Source organism: Natator depressus, chromosome 3 (genome assembly GCF_965152275.1).
Source record: "Natator depressus isolate rNatDep1 chromosome 3, rNatDep2.hap1, whole genome shotgun sequence".
Classification (NCBI taxonomy): Eukaryota; Metazoa; Chordata; order Testudines; family Cheloniidae; genus Natator; species Natator depressus.
This window is the reverse complement of record NC_134236.1, coordinates 115,959,585-115,977,938: the sequence shown is the minus strand read 5'-3', so window position 1 is coordinate 115,977,938 and position 18,354 is coordinate 115,959,585. Positions and strand designations below refer to the sequence as shown.

The 18,354-nt window shown below is 40.9% G+C and overlaps 1 protein-coding gene across 1 annotated transcript in view; it reads left to right on the top strand.

Annotated features, from left to right (window-relative positions):
* SYNE1 (spectrin repeat containing nuclear envelope protein 1) overlaps positions 1-18,354 on the top strand; it is a 493,953-nt gene that overhangs the window by 72,344 nt on the left and 403,255 nt on the right. Inside the window, exon 3 of the mRNA XM_074948627.1 lies at positions 11,297-11,358. Coding sequence (XP_074804728.1) covers positions 11,297-11,358 — 62 coding nt within the window. The remainder of the gene's footprint in view (positions 1-11,296; positions 11,359-18,354) is intronic.

The window sequence follows — 18,354 nt, the reverse complement described above, 5'->3', positions numbered from 1 at the left end:
AGGATAATTCTGCTGGGCTGCTGAGAGGTTTCCTTGGTAAAGGTCTGTGTTTCATTTAGCTTCTGATTCTGATTGAATTAGGGCATCTCCAAAATACAGAAGTCAATATAACTGGTGAAACATGACTGAAAATAAAATAAAGACTATGTATTATTTTATTTATTTAGGGATTCTCCTCCCCCCAATGTCCCATACTGAAATGATGATATTTAATGGTGTTTAAAAGAAAAAAGGTATTTTGTGTCCTGGTCTAAGAATGAACACTTGCAGTATTTTCATATGGTAGTTATCAGTAAAATGGTCACTGAAAATGATTATGGGTCAGTGAGTATTTCTATGACTTCAGTGGGAATACTGACATGAGGAAAGATGGAAATGTCTGCAGGATCCTATAGACCTTATTCAAGCAAAACTCCCATTTGAATCCATATGAATATTGCTTGAATAAGGACTGCAAGAATGGGCACTGAATATGAGTGTAGTGTTATCACTGTGAGCTAGCTTCATGATATCCGTGGAGAAAAACTTGTGCCTTTTTGACATAGATTTGGTAGCAGTCTCATAAGGTTAAGATGTAACCACTACGCTGACAAGTTTTCATTTTTGAGATAGATGTATATTGTAAGGAATGTGCAGAGATGTGGGGCTTAGGGTGAAATCCTGACTTCATTGAAATCAATGATAAAACTCACATTGACTTCAGTGAAGGCAGGATTTTACCTTTAATGCTCAGGTATTCATGGCAGCCCAAAGAGAAGTCTCAAAATCTGTTAGTCACACTCCTTAAGGTTTCATGTCTTCTGTGGTCTATTAACACACTGTCAAGGGTTTCATATCATGTGTTGGACCTTGTAACTTGGAAATCATGTTCTGGAGTGCGGGATATTTTGGACCCTGAAGTGTCAGTTCGGCTGATGTAAAAATCCCTTGTTCCTGAGCGATTAGGAGTTTGTTGTGATGAAAACAACTCTACTTCAGGCTGGATAGCACTACTTTGGTTATGGTTATTCAAGGTTTTCAATACAAATCTCTATTTTCAGTTCAGAAAAAAGAAGTGTCTCCTGTAGAAACCTGCATGGACCTCGGAGGGAGTGTAGCACATGAAACACCTTCTTCTTTGCTGTTCCTTACTTCTGGAACGCTCACCATAACCTCGAGTGGCAAGCAATTTCCTGCTCCTCTTCAAAACATGCTTCCTCAGTGAAGCCTCCCAGCGTTAATCCACTACCGAAAGAAATGCTATTATCAAGGCTTAAAGTGGGCTAGGTCACCTATGGTTAATGTCCCAGCCAAAACAAATGAAAAGCTCTGAGGTGTCTCTGGGTTTGGGGTGAGAGTTGTGCTGGCAAAGAGGACTGCATGGCTGAATCTAATGCAATGCTTTCTGACTGGGAAACAGAAAGTGCAGTATCAGCTATCCCCAGGGGAGTATTTTCCTGATCATTTCAGGACATGCTGCGGCTCTCAATGCTGCCATAATAGGTATTTAGGACGCAGGCACAAATGTACCAGGAATGGATTGCACATACATTTGAGGTTGGAAATAAATCATCTGGGTCTAATTTGGATTTTGCTCTGATTTTAGAACTCTTGGAGTTAGCAATACTGCATTTTCCCATTTGTTGGCAACACCCCAGACTCTGCTGCAGATGCAGACATGCTACACACCCCGGTCAGCAAAATCAGACCATTTTCACATTTGCATCCACTCTGCTGTTGCTGACTACTTTACAGCTACTTCTCTGCATGTTGCAAAGGAAGCTAAGGAAAAGGGCGCTCATAGATCAGACAGACTTCTCTGAGACAGTATTACGACTGTAGCTGGCCTGTGTCAGCTGACTTGGGCTTGTGGGGCTCAGGATACAGGGCAGTTTAATTGCAGTGTAAACATTCGGGCTCAGGCTGAAGCCTGGGTTTTTGGATCCTCCTCCCTTGCTGAATAATTTGTTCCACCTTGTATTTATCTATGACACTCCGAGTATGTTTCCTAGCCCTAAAGAAGAACTCAGTGTAAGCTGGAAAGTTTGTCTCTCTCACCAACAGAAGTTGGTTCAATAGAAGATACTACCTCACCCACCTTGTCTCTTTGATCATCACCCATTGGCATTTATTGGCTTCCTTTCTGGTAGTCTCAACAGAGAGGCTGGGAGTTAGACCGGTATTGAAAATGAAGTACCTTGTCACCCCAAGAAACCATCCATCTAGGTCAGGGTGGAGGCATGTGGAGGCAGAAGCTTGTGCTGCTTCTGCTGTACCCGGTCTGTGAATAAAGCAATTAGGCTAGTAGGGCTGCCAATCTGGCACCTTTCACAAGCACTACATTCACTTCAAATAATCACCTCAATTGTTGATTATACTGATTTTAGCTAATAACCAGCTTTAGATTAGTGCCTTGAAAGGCAGATTAAATGTATGTAAATCTCTTGAAAATTATAGCAATGATTTTGCAATAGGAGGTTGTTTTCATTTGCAACTTTACTCACTTCATTGAGAATAGTATGAAGGAAGGTAATATAATCCACACAGGTCAAACAATTCTCTGTGCAATATCAGGATTTCAGCGTGGAGAAAGCCTCAGGTCACCACACTGAAATGAGGATTGTTGTCTACTGTTGGTCCTTATGAGTTGACTGCCCTAGATACCAGAAAGGGAAGGCTTATTGGAGCTGGTTCTAAGCTTTATTTTATTTTATTAACAAGAAAATAATCAAATACTTTTTAATGTCAGAATGAAAGAAGAGAGGGTTAAAAAGAAAAAAATACATATACATCCCAATGAATACAGGCTAGGACAATAATCATTTAGCAGAAACAGAGGGGAGAATGAACACATGCATATAAATCCCCAAGGAGATTAAGACAAAGGTTAATAAAGGTAATAAGAACAATAAAAGAGCTGCAGTTCACAGGGGAAATGCTGTAGGGATGAAATGCAATTATAATCAGTGTATGGGGCTAAATATGCTCCTGTGCTACCAATAGTGGAGAACAAAATGTAGCAGACCCAGGCAGGCATGCTGCAGAAATGGGGGACAGCTGGTTCTATAGTGCGTGCCTCTCTACCCGCAACCGTTCGGAAACCCATGTGTGAGTATGCTGCAGGGACTGGCATCCACAGATGGGAACAAGGGGGACAGGTCGTAGAGAAGTCACTGTCTGTAGCATCATCCCAAACCCTCAACCCCATGCAGATTTTCACCATAAATTAATGTTGATTCTGTTTGCATTAATTTATGTGGGTTCTCTCACAGATCAGGGAACCCTCCCAGGGGATTGTGGCAGCAGCAGTTGGTGACACCATGAGAGCACAACTCCTGAAGGTGCTGCCATGAATCTGGGCCAGGAGATAGTACAGAAGCACTGGGCTTCTGTACAGATGGCGCTGGCTTCCACTGACCTCCTGAAATCTGTGTGTTCCAAGTAGCAACCCCCATTCCAGATCCATGGAGTAGCGGCGGGGAGGCAAATCAGGCTCCCAGAAAGTGCCATCAGTGAGTCCAAACTAATTTGTTCCTCCTCTCTAAATGAGAATAAACTGAACCAGGGAGGATAGGCTGTTAGTTTGTAAATGTAAATAAGTGCATTTCCAACTCATTTTTCTGTTACATATCCTCAGTGTAAGTGAACAATTATTGTGAAGCTAGCAGTAAGTTTACTTCTTGAAAAAACTGGCAGGCACATAGTCCAGAATCTGTTTCAATATCATTTTACCCAGTTTTCTTCTTTTGTGCTGACCTCTGCAACAGTTTCCACCAGAAAGTGATTTTGACATTGCTGTAGTTTTCTTGGGAAAGTCTGTGGTATATTAATCCTTTGGTATCCTTACAGAACTGTAAATATGGCACGTTGGCAGGCACAATAAGCTCTCTTGTTATGTGTGAGAGGGAGCTGCTGGCAAGTTGTTCTTCATGAGAACTCCTAGATTTTTGAATTTATTCCTCACCTTGGTCAGAAATAGCCCAAATATGTCAACTGTGCAGGCACGCTGCAAGCCTGTTTTTGTGGGATTTTGAGGAGGGTAAGAGTATAGGATGATTGGAACAGAATTTGAGGCAGAATGTCCTACTGATTCATTTATTTTTAATACTTGACTATACCTGGATTTGTTAAGGGGTAAAGCTGATTTGGGCGATTGACTAATTTCGTACATGATTTTAAGAGATGGCAGGGCTCCTAGAGCTTTGGATGGGCATCTTTTCTGTTTTAGAAATGGGAAAAAAATAAAATATTTATAGCAAACTCCATGTCAGCATAACCACAACTGCCCTTGTCCTAATCAAGCCAACGACCATCTACTGCATATAAAAACAGGTGATATACTGTACTTTTACTTTTCTGTCTCCTCAACCATGTCCACCACTTGGAGAAGGTTTCACACTCTCCAAATAACAGACAGACCAGGTCTCAGAGCCAGGACACTAACTGACCACTAAGGCCTGATAAAATGTCTTCAGTTTTTTTCCCTTCACCACAAAAAAAAAAAAAAAAGGGGGGGGGGTGGGAGCAAAATCCATGTGAATACATAGAGTATCTCAAAAATATTGCCTCTCCCAACATCAGTGCATGCACACTCTTGAACTTCAGTGGCTTCTGTTTTGCTGTTGGTGTTGAATCTCTTTTCATCTACCTTCATTTTCTTCCACTGTTCTCCTATTCCCCATCATTTATTTCTGTCCTGATTGAAGCAGACAGGGTAGGCTTAGCAAGTTACAAAGCATACACTGGTTTTAGCATTGCTATCATTTTCCTTTTTGTTGTGAAAGAGGCATAGTTCTGGCACAGGCCTGTAAAAAAAATAATTAAAAATACAAAAAATACAGTTAAGTCTTTCCTGGTTCCCCTTTGTCCAGTAAGTCTGAATGGGGTAATTCATGTACTCAGAGGAGCAGATGTGCAATAACTACTATGTAAACTTAGAACATTGCTACCTTTTATAAGAGTCCACATTGTTGCTTTGACTTGGCAAGCCTTTGTACAGCTGCTTTAAATTAAAATTGGCTTAATGGAGATGGAAATTGCCATATAATATTGCTCACTTGAAACTTTACAGTGCCAATGCCAAACTACTGACCAAAGGAACTTTCCTTGAGCAGTGCCATTCACATCTCTGTATGCCGACTGTTACATGTTCTCAGATGACATCTTGACATGCTGTAGCTGATTTGGCACTCTTCTGTGCAATTATGGCTCTCTTGACACTATTCCTAGCAGCTCTGAAATCCCCCTGGAAAGTAAAAAGAAAGCAGGTTAATGAGAAACTCTTTATAGTTTTTAAGACTAAATTACAAAAAAATTGAGATTTTGTGGGAAAAAGTAAGCGCTGGAACACTTTTTTGTTTCATCGGAGCAAACAATCTGTATGGTAGCCTAAGAAGCTATCAAAAGATATATTTTAGTGGCGCAGCTGTATTATTTAATAGTACACATTGTTCAATGGAGCTGTGTTGCTTTGCATAAACTTTAGCAGAAACATTGTGTGGACAATGTTGTAGGATCAGTGCTGCCAACCTTTTAAAGTATAGATATAGTTAGGCGCCTAGCTGTCATTAATTTTCAGTGGGAATTAGGCACCTATCTGCCATTTGGGCCTTTGAAAATCTCTCCATTATCTGCTAAATATCTCATAGTATTATTCAGTTAGCCTAAGTCTACACTCCATGTTCAAGACTAAAGGGAGTTTTGCCTGCATGAGAAGTGTAAAGTAGGGGCCATGCTGCTTAAAATAAAATAATAATAATTGATAACTGAATGGCTTTGTCCACAGATCATGTTGCTCTTGAAGATTTCTGCAGCATATCTGCAAATGTCTAAAAGTAGAAAATTATTTTTGTTCATCTTTCATAGCATCTTATCCATTGTTATTGTAAACAAAAATAGCCAGTTACTATTGTCTTTGCTTATTTTTGAGCTACCTGAAAAAGTCATTTGTTAGAGATGCATTAGGGAAAAAAAAGACTTGTAAAAATATGTAAACACTTCAAGTCAAATAAAGGAAAGGTATTCTATAAAAATTCCAGGCCCAAATTCTTTTAGCCACATCTGCATAAATTCATGGGGGTTACTCAGGCATAACTGCAGGCAGAATTTGAACCTCCAAATTTAATTTATTAAAGTGAATTCAAAAAGCCTGTACAAGTAAGATACATTACATAAAACAGCACACACAAAGTGGACAAATTTTTCCCTCTTCAAAATTATATGCTATTCAATTGCTAGAATAAACAGAATGTGCATCACATTTACATGTTCTCCAGATCTTATTGGTCATAACTATATTTATTTTAGTACAGCAAAACAAAGTCTATTTCAAACCTACACACCTCAGATTCTTTGCTATATGGACTAGGAAATACTGCATATTTTCACATTTTGCAGCATGTAGAATGCTTCCTCAAATACACTACAAAATTCTGTGCATCACTAGATATATTTCATATTCACTATAAAATAGTTCTAATACATTATTAAAAGCTAACTGGCATATATGTCTTTTCAGGTTCATTACTCATTATCTCTTCCAGTTCAGTACTTCAGATACAAGCTGAAGGACATCCATGTCTAAACATACAGTGTGATAAGATGAATCCAAGTGGTTGTTTTTAAAAGCTACATACATATTTTCATGTCAAGCAGTAACAGAATATTTTATTCAGTGTTTTTATGCTTACTGTATGTTACATTACTATCAAAGTTCTGGTGAGAAATTTGAATTGCTTTTTACAGCCACACAGCCTGCTGCTTTAGGTTCTCAGCATTACACTTGGGTTGTCCCAATTCCTGGATAAATTATTCAGGCTCTTGACATCACAGATTTCCACTATCCGATTGGCTGGGGCTTACAAAATAGAATCTTTCCTCAGGAAAACAGTTAGGAGGAATGATGGCAGTGAGACCAGCAGGGTTGTTACTCAGAAGAAAGCTGGCTTTGTCGGGTAATATGAAAAAATATGTGAAAGATGCTATAAAAAACCTGCATTAATGTGATCCCACTTTAAATGGGAAATGGTGGATGGATTAAGCAAGAAGCATGCATTTTTGGTGAAGGAAATAATGTGATCTTTGCTGAAAAATTACCTCTTAGCTCAAGTCTAAATAACAGAGGCTTACTATATAAGATGCAAAAGTAGCAGCAGCAGCAACAGCAGCAATGGCTCGTTACAAAGATGCTAGTGGCAAAAAGGTTACGTCGTTAAATTTGGTGACTGGATTCTTTCAATACCAACTGGGTAAGTGGTGCAATTTGAAGCACTGACAACCCTTGCAAGTGGGGGAAGCAATGGCATACAGTGTGTAAAAATTGTAAAATGTTTGTGTCTTGTGTTCTTGGAGAAATGTGAGATCTAAGGAGAATTCAGATTATCTTAACAAATGGAAAGAACTGCCCTCCTCTCTATGGAAATTGTAAAAAGTACATGCTAAATTCCCATGGTATTTGTAAACATCAAACCACTTTTCTATTTTACTTGTGTCTTGGATCTCTAAATGGTGTAATTCAGTCTATTTATTTTACACTTTTAAAGAATAAGTACTAAAAAGTAGGAAACTATTGAAAATAGTTATTTTAGAGATGGTAAGGTATATGAGTCAACAGATTTTGCTTTGGGATGGGTCACATTAAAGAATATTTCTCTTATCTGCTGATCTAAACTGGCTATGCCTACCATAGGTCAGCTGCTAGTAGCTAGGAGTTCAGAGCAGGTGTTTCACCTGATTTTCAGTATGTTGTCAGAAGGGCAGTCAATAAACTCTGTGGGTGTTCTGCCTAGGAGGGAGCAGGCCAGAATTGATTATTTTTCCCTTTTGTTTTATTTCTTCGAACTGAAAGTTGAATTCTAATTGCCCAATTCTCATCTCTCGTCTGATACACTATTGATTTAAATTGATTTACTCCTAATAAACATGGGTGTGAATGAAATAACAATCAGGGATTAATTTTGCTCCCTGGGTACATATACCCAGGACTAAAAGACCCTTGGCATGGCCACAGCTGGCTTGGGCTTGCTGGACTTGGGCTGTGCAGCTAAAAATCTCTGTGCTGATGGTTGGGCTGGAGTCCGAGCTCTGGGATCCTCCAGCCTCCCAGAGCTCAAGCTCCAGCCTGAGCCTGCACATCTACATAGCGATTTTTCCGTCCCACAGGTCAAGACCCATGATCCTGACTAAGCTGACCTGGGCCAGTCATGGGGTTTTTATCCCTGTGTAGACGTAGCCTCTGTGTCTCAGTCCCAAATTCCTATTCAGGTTGAAGTGTACTTTTCTCTGCAAGTAGTTCCACTAAAATTAATGAGGTTACTTACATGAGCAAATGCTCATCGGTTCCGAGTTTGGCCTTTATGACTTACTGCACATCACACATGAAATACCCTGTTAACATTGGTTACCAAAATAAACACTCCTGAATATAGTCTTGTTGCACACGTAACTGAAAATAATTTATTTTGTTTTCATCTATGATCATTTTTATATTCGTTATAGTCAGTTAGATTTGAAATATTTTATCGTAACAATTTTACTATTGCACGTCAATATTCCTTTTTCTAAATTATACAGATTTACAAATTATATATAATTTCATAACTGCAACTCTGTGTCTTGGCAGGTGCAGTTGTTGCTCTTTAAAAATTCATTCAATTTTGAGAGGTCCCCTATCAGTTTGAATGATATTCCTTATACCTATATAAAGGGAAATACTAGTGGAACCAATAGAATCTCTAAAAGCTGAGTGAACTTAACAAGGGAAAACTGGGTCAGACTCACCAACCAGAAAAAAGATTAACAAAATTAAGAGTGCAAAAGTAATTTGCAAGTTTCAAATTATTTCCTCAGTTCAGTTCATAGCTCCAATAATGTACAGTAGAGGATAAATACTATAATTATAAAAAGTTCACCACTTTTATTCATGGTGAACACATCTCACTAGTATATGTAATGCCATTTTATCAATGTATTTCCCCCTCTTTTACTGTCCTTCCTTGTGTATATGCTAACCCAGGGGTGGGCAAACTTTTTGGCCTGAGGGCCACATCTGGGTGGGGAAATTATTTGCAGGGCCATGAATATAGGGCTGGGGCAGGGGGTGGGAGTGCGGTAGGGGGTGCGGTGTTCAGGAAGGGGCTCAGGGCAAGCGGTTGGGGCAGAGGAGGGGTACGGGGTGTACAAGGGGGCTCAGGGAAAGGGGTTGGGGTGCAGGAGAGGGTGCAGAGTGTGGGGGGGCTCAGGGCAGTGGTGCAGGGAGGGGTACAGAGTGCGGAGGGGCTCAGGGCAGGCGGTTGGGGTGCAGGAGGGGTTCAGGGTGCTGCAGGGGGCTCAGGGCAGGGGGTTGGGTGCAGGAGGGGTGTGGGGTACGGCAGGGGGTTGGGGTGCAGGCAGGGGTTTGGGCTCCAGCCTGGCACCGCTTACCCGGAGCGGCTCCGGGGTGGCAGCAGTGTGCACCGGGGCCAGGCAGGCTCCCTGTCTGCCCGCCCTGGCCCCGGCCCTGTGCCGCTCCGGGAAGTGGCCGGCACCATGTCCCTGCGGCCCCTGGGGGGGGCGGACGGGACAGAGAGCTGCATATGCTGCCCTTGCCTGTGGGTACCTCTCCCGAAGTTCCCATTGGCTGGGAATGGGGAACCGCAGCCAATGGGAGCTTCGGGGAAGGTACCCACAGGTGAGAGCAGCACGCGGAGCTCTCTGCCCCCCCCACCCCCAGGGGCCTCAGAGACATGGTGCCTGCCAGTTCCTGGAGCGGCGTGGGGCCTGCCGGGCCCGGGGGTGGCAATCCCGCGGGCCGGATCCAAAGCCCTGAGGGGTCAGATCCAGCCCATGGGCCGTAGTTTGCCCACCCCTGTGCTAACCATTTAAAATATCTGTCCTGCTATTTGTAAAAAAAAACCCTTCATACTGTGACAGTCTATACTATTACTCACCACTTTGACAAGATTATGCTAAATTTTGTAGAAAGTATTCCTTGTGATGTATCGTTTGAAAACTCATAGTCTGCTGAGCATTATTGTCCTGATAAAATATGTCTATCAACGTTGTATGTAAAGTTATACGTTTTTACTTTATAACATTGCTGTAACACATTCCAGAGTTAGAAAGGCAGTGGTGCTGGGACGGTGGGGGTAGTGGTAGTATTGTCAGAGTACTTGGTAGTATGACCACAATGACAATAGAAATGAGAGGGCATTTTATGAACAATGTTATTTAACACTTTTCATCTCTAAATCTCAAAGCACATTAGAAAGGTGATTAAACATTATTTCCTACCATTTTTACAGATCAAGAGAGCTCACATGACTTTTTCAAGGACACACCACAAGTCAGTAGCAGAGGCAGGAATAGAATCCAGGTTTCTGGGCTTTAGACCTGTGTCATCTGGTGAACCATAGTGCATCCTTGTAGAAAGAAAGAAAGAACTTCAGCTAGCATTGAATTTTCTGTAGTGTAGGGTAAGAGCAATGTTCAAAACTATTCAGTGGTGATGAAAAATCACATTATTGGTGAAACAGGTAGTTCTTTAAAAAAAAACCCTGTTAACTTTATGCATTTGATCCCAGTGGTATAAAATTCTTTCCTGTGCCAAAATTCACTCACCACAAGAGAAGGGGTGGACCTTCAGGGAGCCAGTTATGGCTCTCTGATTCTCTCCTTTTTACAGCTGTAACCCCAGCATAGGTTACAACAGTTAGTTCAGAAACTGTTTTCACCTGTATCAGCTGGCAGCAACCTTCAAGGGACCAGCTGAGAATTGGCAGAGCTCATTGTAATGTCAGACATACTCCTTAAGCCAGTGCAAAGAGCAAGAGTGCTGTAGAAACTGGATATGCCAGCAGCTCCTGCTTGCTAGGGTGCATTGTCAGCTGGTCAGATATTGGCAATGTCCCAAAAAGTTAGGCTTCTAAATCCATAGTTGTTCACCTAAATAATGGTCTGATTTTCAGAGATGCAAAATACAGTGGAGGTTGTGAGTGTTCAGCACCTTGAAAAATCAGGCCACTTTTTTCAGTGCCTAATCACGGATTTAGGAGTCTAACTTAAGCACTTCGATTTGTACTCTCTCCCAAAACACAAAGAAAGTATGATACTTAAACATTGCTGTGAAGCACTGCTAATAAACAACTGTCGGGACATTACTGGGAGAATATACAATTTTTTGTTACAGGGGAATTACAGGCAAAATTAACAGGATTTACAAGAAAAAGTGACATTTGTGGAGCTGTTGCATGATATGTAATGAACATTGTTCCCCCCATCATGTAACTCCCCAGTGAGCTTTAGCAATGTCTAATCACATTGGTTCCATTTTTTTTTTCAGATGAGCAAGAGGCAGTGCAAAAGAGGACTTTCACAAAATGGATCAACACTCATCTGGCCAAGGTAATAAACATGTTGTAATGATCCTTTTTTGAACTCATATCCTGCTCCTCTGCAGATAACTGGGCACTGGAGGGTGTAAGGCAATGGAACCTCTGCAGTTCTGCTGATCAGGATAGAAGTAGGTTGCGGAGACCCCTCAAAAGGGGATCCATATTATCTGTATGTTTAGAGGTTTAATCTGTTTCAAGATGTCAAGGTTCCTTCCCCACTCTGAACGCTAGGGTACAGATGTGGGGACTGCATAAAAACCTCCTAAGCTTACTTTTACCAGCTTAGGTTAAAACTTCCCCAAGGTACAAACTATTTTACCTTTTGCCCTTGGACTTTTGCTGCCACCACCAAACGTCTAACCGGTATATTATTAGGAAAGAGTCCGTTTGGAAATGTCTTTCCCCCCCCAAAATCCTCCCAAAAGTTAGCCCCCCTTCCTGGGGAAGGTTTGATAAAAATCCTCACCAATTTGCATATGTGACCACAGACCCAAACCCTTGGATCTTAAGAACAATGAAAAAAGCATTCAGACTTTTAAAAGAAGAATTTTAATAGAGGAAATAGTAAAAAGAATCACCTCTGTAAAATCAGGATGGTAAATACCTGACAGGGTAATTAGATTCAAAACATAGAGAATCCCTCTACGCAAAACGTTAAGTTACAAAAAGACACAAAACCAGGAATATCCATTCCATTCAGCACAGCTTATTTTCTCAGCCATTTAAAGAAATCAGAATATAACGCATATCTAGCTAGATTACTTACTAAGTTCTAAGACTCCATTCCTGTTCTGTCCCCGGCAAAAGCATCACACAGACAGAGAGAGAGGCTTTGTTTCTCCCTCCTCCCAGCTTTTGAAAGTATCTTGTCTCCTCACTGGTCATTTTGGTCAGGTGCCAGCGAGGTTATCCTAGCTTCTTAACCCTTTACAGGTGGAAGGGTTTTTCCTCTGGCCAGGAGGGATTTTAAAGGTGTTTACCCTTCCCTTTATATTTATGACACAAGATGACAATGGTTTGGGGGCTGTGGCATGGCCAGTAGGATCACAGCTGCTCAGCTTCACTGGCCAAAACCCCTTGCCCCGGAAAAACGGGTAGCACAGCGGCTGCTACTACAGTCAGGAGGAAGTACTGTGTGACTGCCTTGTACAAAGCAGGACATTGTGCAAACTGAGCTGTGTTGGTTCTTTCACTCAAAGTATAGTAGGATAAAGCTTGACCCAGCTGCCCCTTAGGTGTTCAGCCTCATAGGGTACATCTATACAGCAAAGGAAAATCCGCGGCTGGCAAGTGCTTTTACTTTTTCTTTAATTAAAATTCTTCTTTTAAGAACCTGATTGCTTTTTCATTGTTCTTAAGATCCAAGATCTTAAGATTGTTCTTAAGGTCTGTGTTCACCTCTGCAAATTGATGAGGATTTTTTATCAAGCCTTCCCCAGGAAAGGGGGTGTAGGGCTTGGGGGAATTTTGGGGGGAAAGACGTTTCCAAGAGGGCTCTTGCCCTGTCATATTTGTTAGACGCTTGGTGATGGCAGCAATAAAGCCCAGGGACAAAAGATAAAATAGTTTGTACCTTGGGGAAGTTTTAACCTAAGCTGGTAAAAATAAGCGTAGGGGGTTTTTCATGCAGGTCCCCACATCTGTACCCTAGAGTTCAGAGTGGGGAAGGAACCTTGACAGGTCAGGAAACTTTCTTGATAATGGACCTATAATAAGTACTTAAATTTAAAATAAACATTGATTGCTATTCATAGGTAAAAATGATTTTGATTTGAGGTTTATCAAGAAAATAGCAACAACAACACGCTGTGAAATAAAATGTTTTTATTTCCTTTCTTCTAAGAAATCACACATCATTTTAGGTATTCTGGCATCAAGTGAATACATTTAATAACTGATTAGAAACATTTTATAGCAAGTCCCAGATGATTTCTAGGACAGAAATATTTTTACAGAGATTTGTATGCTCTATTCAAACTGTAAATGCTGAGCTTTAAAGTGCTGGACAATGAAAATATGATAAAGATCTTGGTATGAGCAAAACTAACTTTTGTGATCATCTGCATTCAACAAGTACTGTATGCAGAAATCTATTTTTCTGTTTAAAGTGGATTTAGTACCAGTTAAAGGTGTTGTACTTTCAGCCCTACAGTCTGATGTCCTCTGTCCCAGAAAGAACAGCTCTTGCCTTAGCATGAAATGGTAGTTCAGCCTCCATACCAATTCATTTTGTGACCTCTGCTGCGAACTTTTGAGAGGAGACTCAAAGAGCTTGCTTTGTTTTGCCCAATCAAATGAAGGCTGAGGGGATATATGACTGCTTCCTTTAAATACATCAAAAGGGGTAAACACCAGGGAAGGAGAGGTGTTATTTAAATTAAGCACCAATGTTGCCACAAGAACAAATGGATATAAACTGGTCATCAACAAGTTCAGGCTTGAAATTATATGTAGGTTTCTAACCACTGGAGGAGTGAAGTTCTGGAACAGCCTTCTAAGGGTAGCAGTGGGGGCAAAAAACCTAACTAGCTTCAAGATTGAGCTTGATAAGTTTATGGAGGGGATGGTATATTGAGACTGCCTACAATGGCATGTGGACCCTCTGTGACTGCTACAGCAAATATCCCCAGCTGCTGGAGATGAGACACTAGACGGGTAGAGCTCTGAGTTACTGCAGAGAATTTTTTCCCAGGTGTCTGGCTGGTGGGGTTTTCCAACATGCTCAGGGTCTAAATGATTGCCATATTTGGGTTCAGGAAGGAATTTTTCCCCCAGGTCAGACTGCCAGAGTCCCTGGGGTTTTTCACCTTTCTCTGCAGCATGTGGCATGGGTCACTTTCAGGTTTACACTAGATTAAATGGTGGATCCTCTGTAATTTGATTTGAGGACTTCAGAAACTTAGCCAAAGGTTATGGGTCGATTACAGGAGTGGTTGGGCAATGTTCTTGGCCGGCAGTGTGCAGGAGGTCAGACTAGATGATCATGATGGTCCCTTCTGGCCTTAAAGTCTATAAGTCTATGAGACCTGCAACAAGATGCCTATTATGATATGGTCACTAAGAACTGGACTGATATTTTCAACCTATTCCACATTGCTCACCAAACAGCCATTACATGGTAATGACTTTCTGACACTATCAGCATGGCTCAGAATCAAACTTGGGATCCAAAGATAGAAGGCTTTGTTTTCCATTACCAGTCCCCAGGCAGGTGTGTCCAGAAGCCTGGTTGTATGTTCTTGATCACAGTAAGGTCCATAGTTCTGTAACAATAGGTCTTCAGCTTGCCTGTAAATTGGAGAGCAGCATCCCTTCCACTAAAAAACACCCTAGTTTCATTCTGCCTCCTCAGCTGCAGGCAGAGTTTATGCCTAGGTCCAGTGGCTCATCCCTTTTGGCTGAGGGGAGGGTCCTTTAGATATGGGTGGGGCCAAACCCGCCCATCCCCAGCGCCTCAATAGGTGCAGGCAGGGTTCACTAAAACACTCCTGTACGGTGAATGAAGAGACATGTCCCTGTTTTTCAGAAAAATAAACTGCCCTCATCTAGATTGTTAGCTGTGCTTCAGGGCTGCATTGGGCTTAGAGGACTTCAGCTTTAGTCTCCCCTTTATTTTATTTCTCTGCTGAGGTACTGCAGCAGCTGAAACCTTTGGATTCTCATGGAGTGGCAGGCAAAGCCAAGGAGAATAGGAGAGAGAGAAGTTTTCAACTCCCCAAATTATATGGTGGCAGTAAAAAAGGGACAGACAACACCCCAAATTTCTTATTTCATTGGGGCAGTAGGGAGAGGGGAGAAGAAGGTGACAACAGAGAGAGAGGGATGGAGAGAAGGATTTTAGACAACTCCTCCCTCCCCAAAACCTTACAAAAGACTGAAAATGATGCAAAATTCATGTATAGGAAAAACACCAAAAAGCATTGCCAGAAAGGGGGTATGGCCAGGCCAGTATGTAATGTGCTGCTTCTGCTCCACTTGGGAGCATCCTTGGGAGCATCCACCATAATTTTAAAACATGGAAGTGGTATCACTTCCTGATTGCTCTTGGACTGAATGCCGCTTGGGGCCAGGCTGGTTCAGGGGTGTATAGTTTATCTTTGCTATGTTCAGTGACTAGTCCTGTAGTGTTACTGTAAGTTTAATTGGTTGGCTTCTTATTGCTCTCAATAAATGCCTGCATAGCATTTTCATGATACATTAGATTGATATCTTCTGCCTTTTTTTGGATGTGTACTTCAAACTTTCACCATAACTGATTTCTGCCTTTTATCCTGGGTTATAAGAAACGGATAGCTCTGCTGATTCAGAAAAGTTGCTTAGGGCTAGTTCCTTTTTAATAAAAACAACAAAGAGTCTGGTGGCACCTTAAAGACTAACAGATTTATTTGGGCATAAGCTTTTGTTGGTAAAAAACCTACTTCTTCAAATGCATGGAGCTAGTGAGGAACAGTGAGGGTAATTAACCAAGAGTTGTGGTAGATTCTCCATCACTAGTAATTTTTAAATCAAGATTGGATGTTTTTCTAAAACATATGCTCTAATTCAAAAAGGAATTAATTCAGAGAAGTCCTATTTTATGCACGAGGTCAGATGAGATGATCACAGTGGTCCCTTCTGGCCTTAGAATCTGTGAAGTTACACCTGTGTAAAACAGGTCTGAGAAGAGAATCAGGCTCTGCAAGTGTTGTACTCATAGCATGAGAATGACCCAGAAGCATTAAACATTGATTAAACATTGATACAAAATTCCCTACCTGACATTTTTAATTTATTTTTTAAAGTTAGTTATTTTAATTACTTATCCTACACTGATTTTTTTTTGTGGGCCAAATTCTGGCTCAGTTACCAATCCAGAGGAAACGCTTTGAGTTCGGCCCTTGTTTTGCAGATTTCAAAATTAACACTAACTTGTGAAATAAATTATTGTTAGGACTTCATTGTAAATATTCCTTCCTGTTTTCTCTGCATCTATCCTAAAGTTCTATTACGTTTTGGATGATGGTTTTTTTTGGAAGAAGCATTTATAACTAGTGTCCTAGCTGCTCTTCATGCACATTTGGTAAAAATAGGGCTTTGTGTTGTGTTCCTCACCAAAATTTCCCCTCTTCTCCATCTTGTGAAGCAAACAATGCTACACAAATACCTCCCCCGTCTGCCACCACATAGGTGACACCCTTGTTCACCACACCGGTGTCTGAATTACAGTGGAGAGGTGATTTCTGTGTAAAATGCTCATCGACTGTATGACACCGGACTGATCCTCCCCTCTCATTTCTTGGACATGGGCCATAGTGCAGAGGGAAAATATGTGAAAGTTAATGTTTGTTCTTCAAATGTGAGAGGGGTGAAAAATGTTACAGAGGATGGTAAGTCCCTAGGTTTGCCCTTTTGCATTTCTTCCCCACCAAAGAGTCAGATGAAAAGCCTTATATAAGCCTAAGATATTATTTCTTTATTTTATCATCCTATTGCTATAATCCTTTGGTACCAGCTGATTAGTTTGGTTCTCCTTTGCTGCATGATGCATAGAGATGCAATGTGCCATCACTTGGGGCCAGATTGTATCCTTTATATGCATTTTATTATTGCTATTGATATTGTTGCTATTGTTATTATTTATAATTATTATTGTTATTACACCATTGTCCTGCTGTGTCAGGCATTGTATAAGCATAGTAAAGAGACCATCCTTATCATACCAAGCATGTGTTCCATTTACTTTACTGGGACATGAATGTTTCCAGGGTAGAATTTAGATTTTAGGATTTTCCAATGACCTCTGTTTTAATGGTTATTATACCATCTTTTGGAGAAGAATTAAAATCTGTAATTGAGTGAGGGCCTTGGGAAGATTTTTAGTTTTTAGTGAGGATAATCTCTTTTTATCAGATTTCTCCTTTGCTGCTCCTTTCTTCTACTATAATAAAAAGCTTGTTCTGTCTCTCGTGATGGATACATATTCAGAGCAAAGCAGTTACTCTCAGACTAGGGGAAAATTGGTCAGTCAGTAGACGCCTGGTGATTGCCATGAAGCTCAGTGAACTAGGAAAATTCTCAAAGGACCTAGATTCCACTCTTTAGTCATATAATTTTTTACCCTTCTGCCCCTGTTTTCTTATGACACCTACCCAAGTAATGAAGTATAAGTGCATGGCATATAAGATTTTCATACCCTGTCTCTGAGGAATCCTAGATTTGCTAGAAAATGTGCCCACTAACCGATTGTGTTCAGACATTTTTAAAAAATACATTTTGTTTTGAATGTTGGGCCCAATCTTGAGCTCCTTGCATAGTTTTTATTCAGCCCCTTTCATAGATTCCAAAGCCAGAAAGGACCATTGTGATAATCTAGTCTGACTTCCTGTGTAGCACAGGCCATAGAACTCCCCCAAAATAATTCCTAGAGCAGATCTTTTAGAAAAACATCCAATCTTGATTTAAAAATTGTCAGTGTTGGAGAATACAGCACGACTCTTGGTAAATTGTTCCAGTGGTTAAAACTGTATAGCTTATTTCCAGTTTGAATTTGTCTAACTTCAACTTCCAGCCATTGGATTGCGGATCTCTTGTTTCAGTGAAAAACTTGCCCGAGAAAGGACTGAATGAAAATTGAGTATGGACCACAGGATAAGGCCTATTGTTCCTTTGTACCCTGAAGAGTGGAAGAGAGCAAACAGCTTGCAGAGAAAGATAATTAAGAAAGACAAATCTGTGTTTCTTTCAGTTCATAAATGTGAGCTCTGAAGGACCATGGGTACAATTAGCTTTAACAAGTTAAGTTATGTGTGTGTATTCAGCACAATTCCAAATTTATGCATGCATGTTTTGAGAAAAACCTGAAATCTTTAATCAGGGCTCCATGTCATTCTCCCATGGAAAAACCAATGGGAGGAGAAAAATGAGTTAAAATATCTGTGACTTTGACACCATGGATATCTGGAGAAATTCTTTCCCCACATGAGGGGGTTGCCAGCTCTGTGGTATGTTTCCAAACTGCATAGGATGA